General features: G+C 35.0%; 1 protein-coding gene across 1 annotated transcript; it reads left to right on the top strand.

The window, feature by feature from the left end:
• Nucleotides 1-21,494: 21,494 nt before the first annotated feature.
• LOC132624645 (putative pectinesterase/pectinesterase inhibitor 22) lies at nucleotides 21,495-23,338 on the top strand. Its single transcript, XM_060339390.1, has 2 exons — nucleotides 21,495-21,816; nucleotides 22,665-23,338. The coding sequence occupies exons 1-2, from the start codon at nucleotides 21,495-21,497 to the stop codon at nucleotides 23,336-23,338; spliced, it is 996 nt and encodes a 331-aa protein (XP_060195373.1).
• The last annotated feature ends 1,167 nt before the right edge of the window (nucleotides 23,339-24,505 follow it).

Below are 24,505 nucleotides of genomic sequence, written 5' to 3'. Positions count from 1 at the left end.
GAAAATTGTCTCATCAAATTGACAATCTGCAAATCGAGCAGTGAACAAATCTCCGGTTAATGGTTCAAGGTAGCGAATAATGGATGATGATTCAAATCCAACATATATTCCTAATCTTCTTTGGGGACCCATCTTGGTGCGATGTGGTGGTGCTACAGGCACATCCAAAAATTCTTAGATGGGATATATTAGGTTCTTGACCAAAAACCAATTGCAACGGAGAAAATTTATGATAGTTTGTCGGTCTGAGACGAACAAGTGTTGCTGCATGCAAAATAGCGTGACCCCAAACAGCCGTGGGCAACCTCGTTTTCATGAGTAATGGTCTTGCAATTAACTGCAAACGTTTAATTAATGACTCTGCAAGGCCATTTTGAGTGTGAACATGAGCTACAAGATGTTCAACTCTTATCCCAATTGATAAACAATAATCATTAAATGTTTGGGATGAAAACTCTGCAACATTATCAAGGCGAATAGACTTTATCGGATTATCAGGAAATTGTGCCCGTAATCGAATTATTTATGCCAATAATTTCGCAAACGTCAGGTTGCGAAATGACAGTAGGCACACATGAGACCATCTAGAAGAAGCATCTATTAGGACCATAAAATATCTAAATGACCCACTATGGGGGTGAATTGGTCCACAAATATCCCCATGTATACGTTCCAAAAATTCAGGGGATTCAAACTCAACCTTTGTAGGTGATGGCCTAATAATTAACTTGCCTTGATAACAAGAAGGGCAAGAAAATTCATTGTTTAAAAGAATCTTCAGGTTCTTTAATGGGTGCCCATTTGAATTTTCTATAATTCGTCTCATCATTATAGATCTAGGGTGTCCCAATCGATCATGCCAAAGTACAAACGTATTGGAGTCAGTAAACTTCTGGTTTACGACAGAATATGCCTCAATTACACCAATTTTTGTCCAATATAAGCCAGAAGACAAAGCGGGAAAATTTTCTATAACAACTTTTTATCCAGAGACATCATTAGTGATACCAATATATTCAAGATTCATCTCATCCATTGTTTTGATATGGTATCCATTTTGACGGATATCTTTAAAACTTAATAAGTTCCTTTGGGACTTAGGAGAGAACATAGCATCGCTTATAATGAGTTTTGTTCCCTTAGGCAAAATTATGGTGGCTCTGGAGCCTTCAATCAAACTAGTACTACCAGATATGGTATTAACATTTGTCTTACCCATAAGTAAATGGGAAAAATATTTCTTGTCTTTGAATATCGTGTGTGTAGTAGCAGAATCAATCAAACAAATATCTTCATTATTGGATTTTAATCCAAACTTGCTTTGAGAGTTATCCGGCCATATTTTCGAATGGAATGACATAAACAAAGCAAAATAAATATTAAATATTAGTGCTTCCAGTGAAAGTAGGTACAGACCAAGTACAAACAAATTGAACTTCATATCAATACAAAGTTTCCATATAATAATCGAAACCAATAATCGTGTAGGATATTTAATTAACTTATATGATCTATATATACTAATTTAATAACATATTACTGTGGATAACCATAAATATCTTATACACGAAACAAGGACTCAATAATTATCATTAAAAGAGCTGCTATGAATAATTGTCATATACAGTACTATACCCATATCACCTTTAGTTTAGGAAAAATAAAGGCTTACAAATTGTAGAGCAAATAGGATATATAAAATTTACATATGCAGCATTCTTGAATCACAAGAGATTCTTTCTTTTCCTTTTATTTACACATTAGATTATTTTCCTTTGTTGTTTACTCTTAAAATAGGTGTAACAGTGACCTATACAATATTAGTACCACCAGCAATTGGAAAGAATAACATGAAACAACATATATGTGATTTCTTTAATTGCCAACGGCATTTGCTGGGTATTAGAATATTAACCTTAGACATGGTCTGTACAAAATACATAGAAGAGGTTTACACGTAATAATTCAAATGGTCTCTTGGCAACAAAAATAAACGTCCTCTGCCTTGTTGATAAGCAAACTAACTTCAATATTAAACCATTATTTAATCAAGACAAACAGATTAAAATTTTATTAATAATTAACAATAACAATGGGACTAGATCTAGACTAATTAATACTAATTGAAAGACTAGTACTCATGTAAACAACTATTATTACATGATCTTTTATTCACTAAAAACGATGACTAGCAAAAATTAAAACAAACAACTCAATCATCTCTAACCACAGAACCATCACCAATCAAGTGATCTATTCTTCCTTCAGGGTGCTCAAAGAAATCTACTACATCCAAGTGTGTGATGTCAATTTGATTTTCAGAGATAAAATTAGCTTCGGCATTTTTCTCTTTTCTTTTAATTGATGCATGATAAAGTTCAACCAAGTGCTTTGCCGTACGACAGGTACGTGCCCAGTGTCCACTTCTACCACATCGATAGCATTTGTTTTCTGAGCCACGTGGCACTTCATGCCTATCATCCTTCTTTTTCCCCTTTTGGTGGTGATTTTTCTTTGAAGAGTAATTAACACCAGGAAAATAATTTCTTCTTTGACAATTATCACGACCACGACTATTATCATGACCACGACCAGGGCCACGACCTTTTTCACGCCTGGAGTAGTGGGCATACACCTCATTCACTTCGGGGAGTAGTGCAGTTCCAGTAAGTCGATTCTCGTGATTTTTCATCAGCAAATCATTGTTTTGTTCAGCCACAAGAAGATGAGCAATCAAATCACAATACTTTGTGAAACCTTTCTCTCGATATTGCTGCTGCAGGAGCACATTCGAGGCATGAAAAGTGGAGAACGTCTTTTCCAGCTTATCAGAATCACTAATCTTTTCTCCACATAGTGTCAATATAGAAGTAATTCTGAACATCTCAGAGTTATACTTCATAACTGATTTGAAATCTTGTAGCCTTAGATTGATCCATTCGTGTCGTGCTTTTGGGAGGAAGACCATCTTCAGGTGGTCATACCTTTCTTTCAAGTTTTTCCATAAAACGAGTGGATCCTTAATAGTAAGATATTCAATTTTCAGGTCCTCATCAAGATGATGACGCAAGAATATCATAGCCTTGGCAATTTCTTGGTTGGATGCTTTATTATTTTCTTTAATGGTGTCTCCAAGACCCATAGCATCAAGATGGATTTCAGCATCTAGCACCCATGATAGGTCGTTCTTGCCCGAAATATCAAGGGCAACAAACTCGAGTTTTGTCAGGTTAGCCATAAAATAGAGATAATAAAAATAGTACCTTAGCCTTCAAAAATTCCTTGAGACGGTAGAGTCTCGTGCTGATAACGTGTTATAAAATAATAAAACTAGAACAAGAATATTTGTAGAGAAAGGGAGAAGAGAGGAGATATCTTTATTTCTCTTATGAGGGATGAAATACAATGAAGAGAGCATCTCTATTTATAGGAGAGAATTGACTTGATGCCAAAGTCACAAACCCTAAAATCCCTCCTAAAGATAGACATCACAATATTATAATAATACTTATAACACATACCATTTATTTGCTTTTATTACCCATAACTACTTACGCAATTTAAGGCGCATATTCGAATTAAGTTAGGCTCAATATAAATATCGGATGCTAGGTAAAAAATATAAAAAAAAAAGTTATTTACATAATATATGATTTGTTATCGGGACCCCATGATTAGTTTTCGCTGTTTTTTTCTTAACAATAAATTGTGGCGCTTCTTAAAGAGCCTAAAGGTCCCAAAACACCATTTTGATCGAAGCGTGAATTCTGCATATTTTTGCTGATTAAAAGCTGCTGCTATTGTTTAAATTTGACCAAAAGTCGCTACGTGGCAGTGGTAATTACTAAACCTGTTTACTACTGGTTAATTACAGTATCCATCTTGGTAGCATGGGCTGTCTGCCTGTCTCTAAAACTTGGAATAGTGAGGGACATAGACTTCTAAAAGGAAATAGTGTAAATCTACTATTGGACAAAAATATCCTGCACTTTGGGCCCTAACTGTTTCACTTTACAAGAAGGAATATTCACTTGACCTTGATAAATTGCTGCTCCAGAAATGAACTCACTAAGACCATCATCTTTAATATAAATCGGTAAATTTCATAAATGGTAATATAACTATGATTTTTTTTCTACCAAACTAACATAATTATGTTTTTTTAACAGAAGATACAAAACTTTCACCCTAGTAATGGAAAAGTCACAATAACCAAAAAACTAACCTTCCGATGAATGATAGGAATAATTTTTTTACATAATATTTCGACCCTTTTTTATTTTTAATATTATAATACATATCTAGTTAAAAGATGATCGATCCAATCTGGTCCGGCCCAATTTTTGAAAAATGTAGTAACTATCTACTGAAAAGCATTACATTTTGTTAAATGGTAAGAAACTTAGAGTAATACTGACTACTACTGGTTATCATTGCATAATTGGAAGCTTATAAAAACATAAGAAGTAATAATCTTGTGATAAATGATTTTCAATTCATTGACCCTTTAGTTATTTGATTGATTAGAGCTATTTTTGTAGAGTATTTTACCCGAGAGGAAAAGAAAAGGTGTGGATACGAGGATGATACTCATAATCTTAGAGCTCTGGAGATAATAATCAGTATCAGTTTGAATGAAAATCTAAAATTAGGGATGCAAAATTAGGGATAATTTAGACGGTGATTTGCAAAGGAAGTGTAGGAAACATCATTTGGATACACATGAAGGTGGTAAAGACTTGGTGGGTTATCATTCATCGGAAGGTTAAAAAAAAATTGAGTCGGTCGATCCTCTTTTAATTGGTTTATATTTATTAAATTAAAAATTAAAAGGGTTAAAATATAGAATAAAAAATTATCACTCATCGTAAGGTTGGATATTCCGGCAGTTGCGACTTTTGCGTTAGTATGGTGAAAGTTGTTTGATTTTCTGTTAGAAAATATTGGTATATGACTTTGATGAAAAAAGTCAAAATTATGTGACCATTTATCAGATTTACCCTAACTTAAATTGTCCACACGAGAAGAAATTTGATAAAATTCTTAAACAAAGAGTACATTGAAATATCTTTGTGAACACTTTTTCCTTATCTAATAATAACATGGTAAAACTTATGTGTGTAACCGGTAATTACACTAAACTAATAGATTTATGACGTGTTTGTACACATATTTTTAATACTCAACTATGATCAATTGGTATACTTAACTATGATCAATCAGTATGTATTCTCATATCATAAATCACTCAGTCATGATTAGTTGATTTGATTTGGGGTAAATAACGGAATGCAGGTAAGTCTTTACCACAATAACAGTGTGTTTAAGTCATGTTGACCCCCTAAATTTATCTAGTTAAAATGTTGCAGTCTGTCTGCACAAAAAGATCTCCATAATTGAAGGCATTGGCTGGAGCCCGATGGCCACTAAGATTTTGGACAACTATTATGATTGTTCTCTTTTTGTGGTTCCTGGCAAGATAGCACTGCAGGTTTTCTAGAAGCTTGAAATCTTTTAAAAAATTACTGAAAAAAAAGAGAGAAGAAAATGACTGCTTTTGATTTTACATCTTTTGCCTGTCAATACATACTACTGATTCTATAGTGAAAAGATATTATTTTTCTTATTAGCATAGATAAATCAATATCATACATCATCTTCCTCTGTTCTAGTTATAATCAAAATAAATTTAAAAATGTTATTTATAGTTTTCCCTCTTTTTTTAAAAAAAATAATTAATAGTTTTCTTTTGAAAAGTAAATCAAAGCTAAATAAAACAAAATTTGGCCCAAACATTTTCCTCTTCACTAAGCCCAAGTACCATGCCCATTTTCGTTCCATTAATTTTTGTAAAGTAACCCAAGCAATATGACCCAAATCAACATTAAACGTGCGAATTGCCCTTCTTTTGGGGTGGTCTTTAAATTTTGCCCCTCATATTTGTAATCTTTAAATTTTGCCCTTCGGCTAAAATTTATGGGTTCCAGGTTCAAATCCCCAATCAGTCAAAAATTTTAAAAAAATTCACAAGGCAGAGTTTAAATTTCGCTATGCCCCCACCGGCAGAATTTTAGTTATGTTTAACCAAAAGTCTACCGATGGGGGCAGACTTTGCCTTGAAGCCGATGGGTTCCAGGGGCAAACTTTTAGTTAAGGCATAACTAAAAGTTTACCTTGAAAAGTAAAAAAAAAAATAAAATATATATATATATATATATTTTTTTTACTTTTCAAGGTAAACTTTTAGTTATGCCTTAACTAAAAGTTTGCCCCATAAGACATAACTAAAAGTATGCCCCATAAGGCGGAACTTTTCCTTAAGGAATAACTAAAGTTATGCCGGACCCGACATAACTATAAGTTTCGCCTTATAAGACAAAGTTTATGCTTTAAGGAAAAGTTCCGCCGCAGGGGCATACTTTTAGTTATGCCTTAACTAAAAGTCTGCCCCATAAGGCGGAACTTTTCCTTAAGGCATAACTAAAAGTTTGCCTTATAAGGCAAAGTCTATGTCTTAAGGAAAAGTTATGCCTTATGGGGCATACTTTTAGTTATGCATTAACTAAAAGTCTGCCCCATAAGGCATAACTAGGAAAAGACTTTTAATTAAGGTTTAACTAAAATTTTGTCACGCCCCGAGCCATGGCCTGGGCGAAACACGTCACTCGGTGCCTTACTGCATGTGACCGAGCGAACCACATGACTTGCTGAATCATCATGAGGCATAACATGAGCGGAATATAACGTGAATGCATGATGAGCCTTTATAAAATGCAATAAGTCATAATACTTAATCAAAATACTTGTTTAAAAGTGAGTGTGGAAATAACATGAATGGGCCAAAATGGCTATACGACTCCGAAAGTGTGACATGACATAACTGACTTGTCTAGTCTATGAAACCTCTAACATAAGTCGGAACATGGAAAACATACTCGCTGGGACAAGGCCCCCAGCATACCTTAGATGCATAGCTAATCATACAATAAAGAGTTGACTAAACCCCGAATGAGATGGGGCTCACCAATAAGCTGATACGAATACTGTCCTACTGAGCAGATGCATCGTCCTGTAAATCAGTACCTGCATCGTGAAATGCAGGCCCTCGGGCAATAAAAGGGGACGTCAGCACATTTAATGTACTGGTATGTAAAGCAACTGAATGAAATAACATGGGACATGAAATAACATGATAAGAACTGAAACTGAAAACCTGGACATGAACATGAGCATGGGTACATATATATATATATAAGTAAAACATGATAAGTAGGGAGAGCATTTCATAAACCGACACATGATATCACCATGTGGATATGTGAAGTCTGGTACCTCGCCGGACCAGCAGAGCCCCCATACCTTGCCAGGGTATAAGGTGGTAACGTGCCTGATAGATCCATTCAGTGTAAAATTAAGGAATCGTCCTAACTGGGCGGAGCGATCCTTGTCCTACGGTGGCTACGTAGTTTCAGGCTATCTGAGCCTTCTCGGTAACTTGTGCAACTCCCAAAAACATGAACATGATATAATTGGCTAAGAAGCCCATGATTTTCGTGAGTTAACTTGTACTTGACTTGGAATCATGATTTCACGAAATAACTTGTAAATATGATTTCATGAAATAGCTTGTATTTAACATGTATGTATCTTGTATCATGGCATGAAAGTAATTATATAATATAGTTGCATGAAAACTTGTAGACATGTAGGATATTCATGAAATAATCATTTTTAGCTAAAAACATGCATGCAAGAACCCATGGAATACAAGATATGGGTTTTCATGGATTACAGACTGATTCTCAATAATCATATGGAGTTATTAAGAACACAATGATATAATAATAGCAATTCATACATAATATAATCATTGACATGGACCTAGGGTTGTCATGAGCATGGTATAGAAACACTAGTTTTTGTAAGGATTCATACTTTATGGATTTAGAGGCGTGGGGAAGAACAATGATGTTCCCACACGTAGATAGCAACTCTTCATACCTGGTAATGCTCCAAAACTTGAATTAAAGACTTGAACTTTGAAGAAGATTTCCAAAATCTTGAATCTTGAACCTTGAGATGGGTTTTCTTGAAAACCCTAGTTTTGGAATGATGATTTCTTGTGTAGATTACAAGGATATGTATTAGAATTGACTTGGAATAATTAGAGTAGGCTTACCTTGGTGTTGTTGATGATGGAAGAGGGTAGGAGGTCGTTCTAGGGTTTGAAGGAATGAAAAATAATGATTTGAATTGATATGGACGAATATATACTGTTCTGGAAAATTGAATTTTACGCCCAGCAAAATACTAGCCGTATTTTGAAAGACGGGCCGTATTTTGAAATACGGTCCGTATTCTGTGTGGATTGCACTGCGTCTCTTCAGTAAAATGGCCATAGCTCTTTGCACCTATGTCCGTTTGATCCCCATAATATACCGTTGGAAAGGTATTTCAAAGATCTACAACTTTCATCAAGAAAGTTTTCCCAAATTACAAATATGTTTTTAAATAAGGACCTTATTTTGAAATACGGTCCGTATTTAACAATGTAGCCTCCAAATGTCAAATTCCAGAATGCTTAGAAATCTTTGGTACCAGTTTACGATTTATAATACGGCCCATATACTGAAATACGGTCACTGTTCATGGACGTAAACCCTCATCTTACAACTGAACAGGGAAATTCCAAATTCCCACATTCTTTATCTGGTTTTCTAAGTCTAGGATCATGGTCAAAGCTTAGGTTAAAGGTACAGAGTGTTACAATATCTCCCCCTTGGGATCAATCGTCCTCGAATGATGGGTCATGGTTAAGAATATGGCTGGACATGGCTTGAATACATGAACATGAAAGAAAAATGACGTAAAACATAAGAGCTTGACATGGTTACGTGGGAACATGGTCATGGATCATGAGAACTGCATGATTACATGGAAACATGTACATGGGGAACATGAAACTGAGTAGCACCTACATGAATGAGAATCATGAAATATTTGTCCTCGATTTATGACTAGTGGTTAAGAATCGCTACTAACTCTGGAATCTACAAAATTTATGGCAGGACTTCCTTCATAATTCGGACCCTCACGACATTTCTCAAACGCCTGCCAGCTAACCAAAGTACCAACACACAACTCACAGGGTATCTTAATACGCATGATGTGACATAACGTGATTACTGCATCTTGAATATATCTAACATAAATACCGAGCTGGCTTGAACACACGAATATTGGTTGAATGATTACATGATTACTATACATGGGGTTTGGAAGAAAGTCTGTAGGCACGAATGACATGAGTACTGGAAATAGGCACGAACATGACATGATTACCTGGGCGTGAAACGCATGACGTGGGACATATACATGAAGACTGGATGGCATGAATACATGAGTGCTAAACTGTCATGAGATACAAATACGTGTAAAAATGGATATCGTAACATGGGATCTGAATGTCGAAAACATGATTGTTACAACATGTGGGTTGAATACTAAGCACGTGTAGGATTTGGATACTTAGAGACTTAATCATAGACGTTTGTATGCCACCATGGTAATATGAGATAGAAGTATGACTTAGGCTTTGAATGTAAGCGCAACTCGATGTGAATGCGACAGACTTGAGTCGTATAACAAGAATATGATCCTAACATAGGTATTCATAAATATCTAGCATAGGCATGACATGAATACGTCGAATCTGAGTAGAATATTCCTGAGATAAGTACCACAGAGCACATGAAAAGATATCTATTTGAATATAGGAATGCATCTTACTTCTGATTATCTTGTTAGCTGTTAATCATGATTATGAATACCTTAGCTCATCTTGCTCATTCTCGTGAGCGAATTATAGAGGACTGAGAGAAAAGGAATTATTGGTACTATTCACATGAGATACTTTGCTTTAGAGAACAGACATGACATGGTGCATTGTACATGGAGGACGTAACGTGGAACATGGGAACGTGATTCATATGGCATGAAACGTGAATAGAATGACACGGGGCATGGGACCATAAGCAACCTGACATTTACATGAGTATATCATGGATGCATATCGTGGCGTCTAGACCTGATTTCATGTGTATTGAGCTATTAATAAGACATAAGCGTGATTTGCGTGGAGTACAATTGTAGGCTCACTCTTGGGTACTCATAGACGTAAGACATGGATAAAGTATTACCTTTAGAACTTATATATACTGAAATGATGGGACATGATTCAACATAGCTTACTCTTATCACTATGAGTAATTGCCCTTGTTATAAATAAGACTCATGAAAGAATAGATTATAGGCATGAATAATTCGTTCCTCGAGCATCTAAGACTAATTCGTTCCTCGAGCATCTAAGACATGGGTAGAAAGTCACTTTTAACATAAAAATGGCATAGGTACTTCGGAAAAGATAAGGGCATCCTTTGTGCCAAGCTACGAGATGGTTTAAAACATTAGCCAAAGAAACATAAGTGCAAATTACATAGAATCATGGGTAGGACATCCATCTTGGTTCACCTTCATTATCATCTAACAACATCATTGTTACGATACCGCTATAAGTGGGATGCATAACAAAATGGATTGGGGCACGAGTATGTGGTAACATGGATAACATAATCATAGGGGTCAAGATCATTATCAGATTTGAAAAGCACTTAGATGCTAGAACATGGAGATGAGTATAAAAACATGATAGATACGTGAGACCTGAATGCGGTTTTTAACTTTAGACACGAGCACGCCTGATGTGCGAAACATGAAAGGACATTCCCTTACATAGCTTACTATTGTATGAAGTCTTAATTCTTGTATCTTAAACGTGGAGTGTAAAGCTCCAACATGGGCATGATATGGGTACGAAAGGCATGAGTAGAGTACGTCTGGGCATTAGTACCACGTAGTACATGAATTACTCTGGAATTGGAACCATTATACCCTTAAAACCCGCTATTCAATCTAGAACTTTATCTCATAACATAATTACCTGGTACTTGATCTCAACAACATGACAAAAATCACATTCTACGCACCTTATCTTGGCTATATGAAACTGTGGCCCTCTGACATAATCTCCTTAAAACCTATCAACTTACAAAACACATAGTTTATATCGGCACCTTATCGCACGATCTCCCCTTTAGTTCAAAAGCTGACGTTTAAAGCCTGTGGATTCCTTGAGTTAGCGATAAGTGGTCATCTAGTGGTTCTGTTAATTTCCTCTAACATACTGACGACTCATTTCTTCGGCTTACTTCAAGCAAGTCTTACTTACTGGAAAAACTGGATTACTTAAATGAACGGGTTTCTAATGTACATAACTGGCATACTAGCTTTGTCAGTCTTAAGGAAAATTCTTTTCTGATAACCCTTAAAGGCTCTTCTTCTTTAGCTTGCTCTCTTATTGCTTAGATGGTTTTCTTCTTTCATCAATTTCTATACCTCAAATTTAACTTAAACCCTTTGGGTTCTAACACGCCGTCGGTGTATTCAGACAGTTACCCACTTAATAGTGCTAACTTGACTAAGTACTCAAATCGTACTTCTACTAACTCTGCTGAAATTTTTTAATTCACTGTATCTATTCAAACTAACTTACTATGCTTCTGTTAACCACTTGCTAGCATCACATTATCTAGTTCTTCTCTGAGTACTAAAGTGAAGCATAAGGTTATTTCTAACTTTTCCTCCTTATCTGACTCTATTCTGGGGTTGTATACTATCTTTCTGAACTATAGACATGGATCACACTTAGGGAAATTTCATCTGTCTCAAACAAGGAATTGGAACAACTAACCTCAAACTCCCTATACACTTTCAAAACTATATCATATTATACACATCAGGGATAAATATTTAATCACATAACCTAAGAGGGAATTTTCATATCTTTTATCTCATTGTAATATCTGCTTCTTTTAGTAGCTTACTAACGTGATACTCTCTAGGTCTGATCTGAATAAGCTGAAATAATTTAAAACTAACCCTAAAAAAATTCAATATCATCTGCTGTGGTTTCCTTATCGCATCAGTCCCTTTCTAGTCATGTGCATAGATCATGTGGCAAAAATATATATATCCTTGAAAAAGGCGAGACTTTCTAGTATTACAGATGGTTGGATCTTAGGCTATTTCCTGCTCAAAACTACCGTGGACAATTTATGCTTGCTGCGGTTAACTTCATAACATGCTACCTCGTGGGGTCTTAAATATGAACCGTCACCCTTATACTATAGCTCCATGGTCAAAGAGTCCAAATAAACTTACTCTATAGGGTATATAACCTACATGTGCTACCATACCGAAATTTGTCTTTCAACTAGTACTATCACCTGATAAACACACCATGAGCTATTTAGCTAGTCTTGAGCCTCAGATTTTCTTTCTCGCCGCTTACGCATTCGATACGTTCAGAATTCGATGGAAAAAGAATGTTACTTACTGCTCTAAGCTTCAAGGCACGAGTTAGAATAATTCATGTTGATTCTATCTGAAAGCAACACATCGATAATGATTAGATTTACCTCTTCCTCATCCATTGAGACAAGGCGTATTCGGTAGAATGGGGAAACAACACACGAGTCCGAGTGATTTCTGAGAACATAGCTCTATTGCACGATCTAGAGTTGAAAGAAGTGAGACAAACTTAAATGTCTTGGTGGTCAACTGTTTATATGTGTGGCGTGCACACACATATAATAGTGACTCCACTGGACACGGTTTCATAGATTCCCTAAGACACTTGAACCTAGTGCTCTGATACTTGTTGACACCCAATTTTGTCCCGCCTCTCCTCCAAAATACCTATTTACGCTTTTAATATTTTTAGAAAATTAAAAAAAATATATATTTATTTTTTACTATAATTATTAGCTTCTTATCAATACCGGCACTTCATTATTCTATTACAGTTACTATTATTATTATTATTATTATTATTATTATTATTATTATTATTATTATTATTATTATTATTATTTATATTATTATTTATTACTATTATTATAATTCACAATTTTTATCATTTCGGCATTTTACCAGCTTACGCACACGCATCGCATTTATCTTTGCATAATTAAATAATAGTATTTATTTTAATGTGGATTTTCGAAATATTATGGCACGGCTATTACAACGCCATTTTTTATCTGAGCATTAATGATTGCATATTTCATATTGAGCAATATTTTAACACAAGTTATTTAAACAGGTCTTTTATTTAAATTTAGAAGCCAAACTATTTCGTGCACTCAGTCCGTATTTTTGATTTATCGGATCCCAAATCAAAGCTCAATCAACTCATAAATATTTCTTGACCAGCCCATATTTTGATCCCAATTTTTTAGACCAGCCCGTGTTTTAATTCGCTAGCCCATTCTTTTAATACCCGGTCCAAAAATTGACCCAGTCCACAAATGAACCGGGTCCGACCTATCCCCGTTCAAGGTATTTTAGGGTTTCCCTTCATTTTCATTTTCGTCTCCCCTCCGCCGCGCCCCTTTCTCTTTTCCTTCTTTCTCCCTCTCTCTTTCATCCTTTCCTCCTTCATCCCTCTGCTCCCCACGTTACTTCTGCCACTCCCACCATACCCTGTCCCCCACGCCACTGCCACCCCCACACCTTCCTGTTCCCCACTTCGACTTTGTCCCCGCTCCTCTCGAACTCAAAACCCTAATCCATCCTATAAGTATCCTATCTTGAGTCGTTTAAAGGGGAGGTTCCGGAATCGCGAGGATCCCTTTACAAAAACGAGTTCTTGAACCCAAAAATCCATCATAAAGACAGTTTTTTTTTAGTCGCAAAAGAAAAGGCCCGAAAAATTAAAGCTTTGAAAAACCACAAGAAATTCCCCATAGACGAGATTAATTCTTTAGCTATATTGTTCGATATCGAGTCAAAAATTCACACCATTTTATTCTGTTTTGCCCTTGGCACCTGTTTGAATTCGAAGGGTATACAAATTTGGGGTTCGTAGTGTTTCGAAGTAGATTTGAAGTGTTCGAGGTTAGATCGAAACCTTCGCCTCACTTCGCTGCACCCGAAGAAGGTGCGTTAATCCCCTTCTGTTGTTTTTCATCTTTTGCACTTTTTGGCTTCTTAGTTGTTATGTCTTAGCATTAGTTTATCGGCTTCATAATTTAGCACATTATTAGGTTAATTCAGTTTGTGGTTTGCGAAGAATGTTATATGCTGGTCGGATTGGATAAAATGCCTATGTCTTAATCTTGCTTAGTAGTTAACAATGTCTGTATGCTTATGTCTTGACGTGGTTTAGTTTCATTTCAGTCTTTTTATAGTTCCCTGTGGCTGATGGTCCTGCTGTTTGATCCTCACTCGCGTTTAATTGATATATGTGATCAAATGAGCTAGCTATGGTTTCATTACGTTTTTAATGTTTGGTGCGTAGTTTTCAGCTCCTGTTTCTGTTTGTTCAAAATTAGTATCAACAAATACGACAACAACCACATCAATATACCCAGTTGAATGTTTAAATTAGTATGGGATCGGTTAATTAAATTTCATAGATGTTTAAGCTTTACATTGGCTATGGTGTGGGTATGAAATATGGAAACGGTCTTTTGGTCCTCTGTTTCGTTTAGCTGTTATATGAGTTCATCAGCTGCTTACAGATGAGTTTCATCTTCTCTACTTTAATGTGTCTGAATGAGATTGTGAATATTTGAGCCTAAATAAAGGCACTGCATTTTGTTTATACCCTTAGCTTCCAACAGTTGAGTTTATGTACCAGTTTGAACTGCTAGGACCATTTTAGTTTTGTTGTTGTTGCAAAATATGACCTTAGGAATTCGACATTAGGAAGTTAACTAGTAAATGTTTTGTCAGGTTGTTTTAACGTACAAAGAGGATCTTGTGTTTGCTTCTGTTTATTCCTATACCCATGTTGTTTGTTTACCAAACTACTCTTCTCCATGATCTGTTGGTCTGAGCCCAGCCATGAAAATGTTGTGTTGGGCTACTAAAGTGAAGTATGCCTAGCTAAGTTTCAGGATATCATCAGACTTGCTCGACATGTTGTTTGCTTCTGTTTTAAATGTCGCTGTATGAGGTCCTTGTCCCATCTGTGTCAAAGGTGCCTGTGTGTCCCATGTTGTGTCGGTCTCTTTGTTTATCTTTCGCTTAAAGCCTGAACCTTTTGTCGTTAAACCTGCGAAACTGCCATGTGGTCTAGAATGAGTCTCATAGTGCATGTCCTTACTCGTCTCCTCCCCTGAAATATCATATTCCTTTTATGAAAAGTAGCTTGCATTGCTTTGAGAGATAAGAGTATAGTATGATAATTGAATTTGAGGTTTGCTTGTTTGTATTGTTCTTTTAGTGGTCTATGTCTAATTATAGAATGATATACTCATATATACCTGAAGTATACAGTCTTGTGGTGCCCTTCGGGTATAATGGGACTTGTATATTTAAGGCATACCGAGGTATACTATTTCTAGGAATGCTGATCCAAATTCTTTGTATGACCTTACATGTTTCGATTTAGGTAAGATTTGTCATTGTACAAGATTGATGAAATTTGGGAAGTTGGTGATTGTTTAACTAAGTTTGAGTCTTGTATTTTTCTCTTGTCTGTTTGAAGTGTATATTTTTTCTCTCTCTTGTCTGTTGAAGTTTGGGGAAGTTCTTTAAGACATTAAGGCATAACCAAACGATGGACAGACCTTTATTAATTTGGAAAGAAGTAGAGATGGATAAGATATTGCCCTGGTCATTACATGTATTTGATCATGCTCAGCCTGTGCCATTGCTGTCCACCTTTCTTAAGATTATTGGTTGTTAAACATTTGAGAGTCGGGTAATGAAACGAAAATCCAGTAGAGGATCACGGACGTTTAGTGTACTCATTTAAAATACTTCAAAACGTGAGCTGAAATCTGTACGATTATGTATACATGGTGTTTACTCAAATATACATAGTATGTACACAAGACGCTGATTCGCTTGTTTTGAATTTTACATTATATATGACCTTATGTATTGATTATACACTAATCCTTTTCTTCTGTTTTGTGCATGACTATCGCGCACGAGTCCAAAGGACTCGTCTCCCTCCGCATTTGACGTTGGGATAAAGCTCAACGAGATAATCTTCTCCAGTCATCCCTCATTCAATCCATCCGCAGCAAATAAAAATTCTGGGCCGAGGCCCATATAGCAAAACAGAACTGCAGTCCATTTGAGGCAGTGTTAAAAGTTTCTGGGCCAAAGCCCAGAGGCAGAAAATGATTGCAGCAGTGGCCCAAATGGGCCAGATCCATTTAACAGCAACCCTTCTTAAGAAATGGGCTGAGCCCATTTTAAATTATCTCCTCCTTTATTTATTTTGTGCATTTAATTTGTATTATGCAACTAACTCGTTGTTTGTTTTTATTTTATTAGTTTAGATAAATCCTAATTAATTAGTAGGTTTAGTTTTAGTAATGGGTAGTTAGTTTAAGGAAGACTAACAACTAATTCAATAAGCTTTATTCTCTTATTTCCATGTTTTATTTTATTTGGAATAGTTGATTTGCAATTAACATGACTATATATTTCGAGTTAAGAGAATCATATTTTATTCTTACTATCCTAGAAATTTCAAAACGTCACTAATATGTAAATATAAATTCAATTATATTTTATAAATGGTTTCTTCAAGTTTGAGTCAATCACGCATATTTTAGCTAAACGTAATTAATAAGAAATAATAAAAGGAAAAAGGAAAAACTCACTTCCTCTTGAATCCTATTCATAAACCTAGCAGAATTGTTAAATCTCTTCTCAAAAACTATTATTTACGGGCAAACCATTATATTTCCTACATGTCTTATCTTAAATAGCATTTACTATGTTTCATATAAGGTCTTAGCAACATTTTAAGTTTTATTTAAGTAGCATTTAAAAATCCTTTTTTATGCAAACTATCTTTTATAAGTTTTATTTCTAAACAGCATTTTATCTAAAGCCCCAGTAATATTTACAAGTTTTATTTAAAATGGCATTCAAAGTCCTCTTTTATACAAATTCTCACCTTTATTAATTAACCTAAGTTTGACCGGATAACCGTAAGTTAGCGGATTCTAAAGGATGTCTAACCCCTTCCCTTTAGGATAATATAGAGCCCTTACCTAGAATCACATTGGTTAAGCAGACTATTAATTGAGGTTTAGTTTTTAAACTCTGCCTTAGTTAACCTCTAGGTGTCCTAATTCACCGTTAAATTAATTAGGTGGCGACTCCTTAAATAAAATAAATAGGAATCACCAATACGTCATACTCCTAAATCCACCCGGTTAAAATGGGGTATAACAATACCAAGCTTTGTCATGCCCCGAGCCATGGCCTGGGCGAAACACGACACTCGGTGCCTTACTACATGTGACCGAGCGAACCACATGGCTTGCTGAATCATCATGAGGCATAACATGAGTGGAATATAACGTGAATGCATGATGAGCCTTTATAAAATGCAATAAGTCATAATATTTAATCAAAATACTTGTTTAAACGTGAGTGTAGAAATAACATGAATGAGCCAAAATGGCTATACGACTCTGAAAGTGTGACATGACATAACTGACTTGTCTAGTCTATGAAACCTCTAACATAAGTCTGAATATGGAAACCATACTCGCTGGGACAAGGCCTCCAGCATACCTTAGATGCATAGCTAATCATACAATAAAGAGTTGACTAACCCCCAAATGAGATGGAGCTCACTAATAAGCTGATACGAATGCTGTCCTACTGAGCAGATGCATCGTCTTGTAAATCAGTACCTGCATTATTGAAATGCAGGCCCCCGGGCAATAAAAGGGGACGTCAGCACATTGAATGTACTAGTATGTAAAGCAACTGAATGAAATAACATGGGACATGAAATAACATGATAAGAATTGAAACTGAAAACCTAGACATGAACATGAGCATGAGCATGGGTACATATATATATATATATATATATATATATATATATATATAACATAAGTAAAACATGATAAGTAGGGAGAGCATTTCATAAACCGACACATGATATCACCACGTGGATACGTGGAGTCTGGTACCTCGCGGGACCAGCAGAGCCCCCATACCTTGCCAGGGTATAAGGTGGTAATGTGCCTGATGGATCCATTCAGTGTAAAATTAAGGAATCGTCCTAACTGGGCGGAGCGATCCTTATCCTACGGTGGCTACGTAGTTTCAGGCTATCTGAGCCTTCTCGGTAATTTGTGCAACTCCCAAAAATATGAACATGATATAACTGGCTAAGAAACCCATGATTTTTCGTGAATTAACTTGTACTTGACTTGGAATCATGATTTCACGAAATAACTTGTAAACATGGTTTCATGAAATAGCTTGTATTTAGCATGTATGTATCTTGTATCATGGCATGAAAGTAATTATATAATATAGAAAACTTGTAGACATGTAGGATATTCATGAAATAATCATTTTTAGCTAAAAACATGCATGCAAGAACCCATGGAATACAAGATATGGGTTTTCATGGATTACAGACTAATTCTCAATAATCATATGGAGTTATTAAGAACACAATGATATAATAATAACAATTCATACATAATATAATCATGGACATAGACCTAGGGTTGTCATGAGCATGGTATAGAAACCCTAGTTTTTGTAAGGATTCATACTTTATGGATTTAGAGGTGTGGGGAAGAATAATGATGTTCCCACACGTAGATAGCAACTCTACATACCTGGTAATTCTCCAAAACTTGAATTAAAGACTTGAACTTTAAAGAAGATTTCCAAAATCTTGAATCTTGAACCTTGAGATGGGTTTTCTTGAAAATCCTAGTTTTTGAATGATGATTTCTTGTGTAGATTACAAGGATATGTATTAGAATTGACTTGGAATAATTAGAGTAGGCTTACCTTGGTGTTCTTGATGATGGAAGAGGGTAGGAGGTCGTTCTAGGGTTTGAAGGAATGAAAAATAATGATTTGAATTGATATGGACGAATATATACTGTTCTGGAAAATTGAATTTTACGCCCAGCAAAATACTGGCCGTATTTTGAAAGACGGGCCGTATTTTGAAATACGGTCTGTATTCCGTGAGGACTACACTGCGTCTCTTCAGTAAAATAGTCATAGCTCTTTGCACAAATGTCCGTTTGATCCCCATAATATACCGTTGGAAAGGTATTTCAAAGCTCTACAACTTTCATCAAGGAAGTTTTCCCAAATTTCAAATACGTTTTGAAATATGGGCTGTATTTTGAAATACGGTCCGTATTTAACAATGTAGCCTCCAAATGTCAAATTCCAGAATGCTCAGAAATCTTTGGTACCAGTTTACGACTTGAAATACGGCCTGTATACTGAAATACAATCACTGTTCATGGGCGTAAACCCCCATCTTACAATTGAACAGGGAAATTTCAAATTCCCACATTCTTTATCTGGTTTTCTAAGTCTAGGATCATGGTCAAAGCTTAGGTTAAAGGTGCGGAGTGTTACAAAGTTTGCCCATAAGTATGCCGGACCCGGCATACACTTGTTAAGAAATAACCAAAGTTATGCCGGACCCGGCATACTTATGCCAAGTCTGCCCATAAGGCATGAATATGCCGAGTCCGGCATACACGTGACCCAAACCTTGCCTTGCGATTCTTTTTTTAATTTATGCTTGAGCGGAGGTTCGAATCCAGAACATCATGATTTCTGCGCGAAGCTCAGGATTGCAACGCGAAGAGCAAAAATTAAAGACCAGTAATATGGGGGGCAACATTTAAAGCCCACAAATATGAGGGGCAAAATTTAAAGACCACCCCAAAAGAAGGGCAATTCGCGCAAGAAAATGAACGATCTATCTGCCCAAGTCCAAGTCATCATTAGTAAATCCCGGTCCTCCCGTGGAGTTGTGGCCATGCCAACAACACATACGGAGAACACGACTTCAAATTAATATATATAATAAAATTTGAATAAAAATTATTGGGTTCAAATAAGAAGCTGGATTCGTCGCTACCTGAAACTCGACAAGATTATTTTTTCTAATTCGCCTACTTAGGTAAATTAATACTCCCTCTGTTTCAATTTGTTTGAACCTATTTCCTTTTTAGTCCGTGCCAAAATGAATGACCTCTTTCCTAATTTGGAAACAAATTCACTTTATGAATGATTTACAGCCACACAAATTTTCAAGGCTTATTTTGAACCACAAGTTTCAAAAGTCTTCCCTCTTTTTTAAATGTCGTGCCCAGTCAAATGGGTTCATATAAATTGAAACGGAGGGAGTATTAAATAGAACCAGTTGAAGTTACCAAATAAAATTTAGTAATTAATCTGAAGCAAATTTAATATTAAATAGAACCAGTTGAAGTAACCAACTAAAATTTCGCAATTAATCTGAAGCAAATTTAATATTAAATAGAACCAGTAGAAGTAGCAAAATAAAATTTAGTAATTAATCTGAAGCAAATTTAACATCTAAGTAGCTAATTTATCCTAGAACCTAATATGCCTTTATACCGTCACATAAATATCAAAAGCCAATTCAGATCTATTGACTATTATCACTTGTGCCCCTATATAATGAAGGCCTTTGCAATTTCATATCTAACCTATAAATGTTTCATCAGTTTCCTATAATCACATTATAGTTGTAGGTTCACAATGTATTGTTTGATTTAACACTAAATAATAATTATTGTGTCTTGACCACACCCACATAAGGACCAAAGTTTGTTAATTCCGTGGTGAGTTGACATCAATGGTTTCATTACTCTGGCCGTGCTATTGCTATACTATTGTTGAGATACATTTGTCCCTTAGCGTTTTTCTTTTTAAATAAAGCTTACTTTGTATTTTTTTCTGTGCATTTTTCTTTATTAAACCAGTAATCTATTTTAGTGGTTTTTTCAAATTTTTGTGGGGTGGGGCAATAGAGGCTGATATATGGTTTAAATTTAATGTGTTCAACTTGTCATATTTTCAACATTGAATTCATTTTAATGTTAAAATTGTGGACATCTAATATTTATTGAGATTTAAGTAATTTTTATGTCGAAAGTCATCGATTTAGATGAATCTGTAACAGAAATGCTACATCCTTCTCTGTGGGGGAAGCCTACGTAAGGGAAAAGACTAAAGAGGAGCAAAAAGACCTGTTTAGAATCAGATTTGGCACTTTAGGATGGAAGATACCAATTCTACATTAAGGTTGTGCTCATTACAAAAGAAATGTTTTTCGAATAACGTTTCATCAGAAATTTTATTTAATTAGTTTCTTTAATTATTTCAATTGGATTAACATAGCAAAACATATAAGCCAAGAAAATTGTTTTTCAACGAAAATATTTTTTACGGTGTTTTGTTGCCAGAAAACGACTCACTTTTAGAAATTCTCTTCCGTGATCATCCTAAAATTAGCATTCACTTCTCTACTTTGTATATTTTTTCCCTGAAAATTTTATTTTATTAATGTAGAAAAAAAAAAGATCGAGATGGAAGACAAAGAAGTGGGAATTTTCACGGTTATGCTGATGTTATGGTGGAGTGCAGGGAATTGTGTGACTTTCGATTCAACAGTTGCAAAAGATGGTTCAGGCAACTACAAAAGCATCACTGAAGCGTTACATGCAGCTCCGAAGCAGAGTAAAAAGTCATATTTTATACATGTCAAAGCAGGAGTTTACCATGAGAACATCACTGTTCCCACTGATAAAACAAATATAGCCCTTGTTGGTGATGGTATGGGAGTCACAATAATTGCAGCAAGTAAAAGTGAGAAAAAAGGATTTGCAACACCTAACACAGCCACATTAGGTAAGTAATCTCTCTTCATCACAAGTTTCATCAATTATTCACCGTTCATGGTATTAGTTGTTTTGATAAACTGAATTTATTTAAAATATTTAATAATTTATAAAATAAAAATGTTAGTATTAATATTTTTTCTTCAAATCTACTATTACTGTTCTAATTAATGAAGTGTTAATTAAGCTAGATGTTTGAGAGGAAGTACAAGGTGTTTGGACTAGTACTTTTTATTGAGTGGTGTGTATATAAAATCTATAAAGGACAGTTAATATACACCAAAAGGGAGTATACTCGAAAGGTAACACGAATTTAGTAACAATCTTTCCACCATTATAAGGTATGGGTGAGGTCTTCGTACACACTACCCTCCAAGATCTCACCTGGTGGATTACACTGGGTATGTTTTTGTTGACACTTTTTTTTATTTGTCTTACAATTTATGAACTTTTTAGATCACGGTCTAGAGATCTTTTTTTGAACGAATTAAGTATTTTATAAAAAATCGTTAGACCACGGTTTAGATATTTTATAAGTTATTGTAAACATTAAACGATAGTCTAATGTTTCATTTGTAAGGCGTCCTTCACGAGAAAAATAAATCAGCCTAAATGAAAAGAGGAAAACAAAAACGATGTTCAACGTATATGTTTCGACTATCTATTATTTCGAAGATTAATTGAGATGCTTGTGACTTGTGAGGTGGTAACCAATGATTAAGGCTATTATGATTAAATAGACAAAGATGATGTTTATTCTTATGAATAAGGCTATTATTCAACTAACTTATGAGCTTCAACTACCCATTATTTAAAAGATTAATTAAGATGGTTACATTTTTTAATTTGATTGAACAGAAGTTTACGGCAGCGGTTTTATTGGAATGAAGATGACAATCAGGAATACTGCTAGAGCAATAGGTGGTCCAGCGGCTGCATTAACTAGTGCAACTTATTTTAACGGTTTCGCTTCATATTATCAATGCAGCTTTGAGGGTTTCCAGGATACGATTTTTGCGCAAATAGGATCGGCATTTTTTAGAGAATGTAAGGTCTATGGCACCATAGATTTTATCTGTGGTGATGGAAAAGCCATTTTTCAAAATAGTGCAATTTATGCAAGAACACCATTACCTGGACAAGGAGTCAGAATGCTTGCCCCGGGTTTAGACAATTTTACTCAAAATCCTGGGCTAGTTCTTCAGAATTGTACAATATCCCCTGCAGCAGATTTTAAAAAGTCATCGGTGAGAAGCTTCCTAGGCTGGCCATGGAAAAATCAAGGGAAGGGAGTAATTATGTCAAGTTATATTAATGACTTTATTGACCCGCAAGGCTGGACTCCAAATCCCAATGTGAAGATCATATATTTGGCGGAGTATAATAATAGAGGACCAGGGTCCGGTATCAAAGGAAGAGTAAAATGGTCGAAAATCATCGATAAAACAGAAGCGTTTAAGTTCACAGTGCGTAACTTTATGCACGGTGATAAATGGATCCCCAACATAATCCCACATTATTTAGATCTTTGATGATGCTGAGAATTTTGTTTAGGAATGCATGAATGTTTAGACATGTTTGCCTTTTATTCTTCGAAGTATAAATGTCATAAGATGTATTGATTCGACAAAATGATATACGTCAATAAAGGATGTCGCATCATATTAATAAAGAGCAGTTTTCTTCTTATATACATACTAGTTAATTTGGAAAAATAAATAAATTCATAATAAAAAATAAAGGGAAAAAACTTCTATTCTGCAATGTCTTTCTTTAAGAACTTGTAGATTGCTAAATAACTCTTTTGTCCTTAAATATTTCAACTAATCAAGAAGCATCCACAAAATCTATACATATAATTTAGAGAATAGTAAAATTTATGTGGCACCTTCCATAGATGAGGCACCTTTTGATTCCAAAACTTTCTATACTATCAAATCCAATACTCATGTTTTCATTTAAATCTGAATGATAGTAAATGATAACTCTCTAACGATTATTTTTATCCATGGTTATGAACTTCGCTAATTCAACACCCTCCCCCGCTGTAAATATCACTCTTTAATAGTAAAAATGGGAATCTTAACTAATTTCATTTAAGTCCCAAAACAAAATATGATTATCATTAAATCAATGACTTAGAAGAAACAGGTCATGAACACATTACGACAAAGATTGGCACCATAAAACTTAGCCTCAATTTCTGTGACAGGAGAAGTTGCAAGTTCACAAAGGTGTGAGTAGTAATTACATCCCTTCTCAAATTTATTTGGTGCTTTGAGTATTCATTTCCCACCTTTCTACTAACTTTTCATGAAAATATTATTTACTGTCATATATTCTTTTTTATTCTTGTTTCTTTTTTTTTTGCAATTGTTGGCCGGCTTTGACTTAAATTATGTTAAGATTTTTAGATGAGTAGTTAAAACTAAATAATTCAACTAACATATATAAGAGAAGTCATGTAACACTCGGTTATACACTTTGCAAAAAAAAACATACGTAGTTGTTTTGGAAGTTCTTTCTTCCCTTTTGCTGAACTTCACAATTCATCTACCCTTATAAAAAAATTAAAAAATGTTCCGCTCATTAAGCTAAGCTTAATGCAAACTCTCTTTATTCAGAATTAATAAATTCTAACAAAATATTCAAGAGTGCGGAACAGCCACACCCTCTTCACTCAAGTTTTACTATCGACT

Source organism: Lycium barbarum, chromosome 12 (genome assembly GCF_019175385.1).
Source record: "Lycium barbarum isolate Lr01 chromosome 12, ASM1917538v2, whole genome shotgun sequence".
Taxonomy (NCBI): Eukaryota; Viridiplantae; Streptophyta; class Magnoliopsida; order Solanales; family Solanaceae; genus Lycium; species Lycium barbarum.
This window is presented reverse-complemented; position numbering and strand designations above follow the sequence as displayed.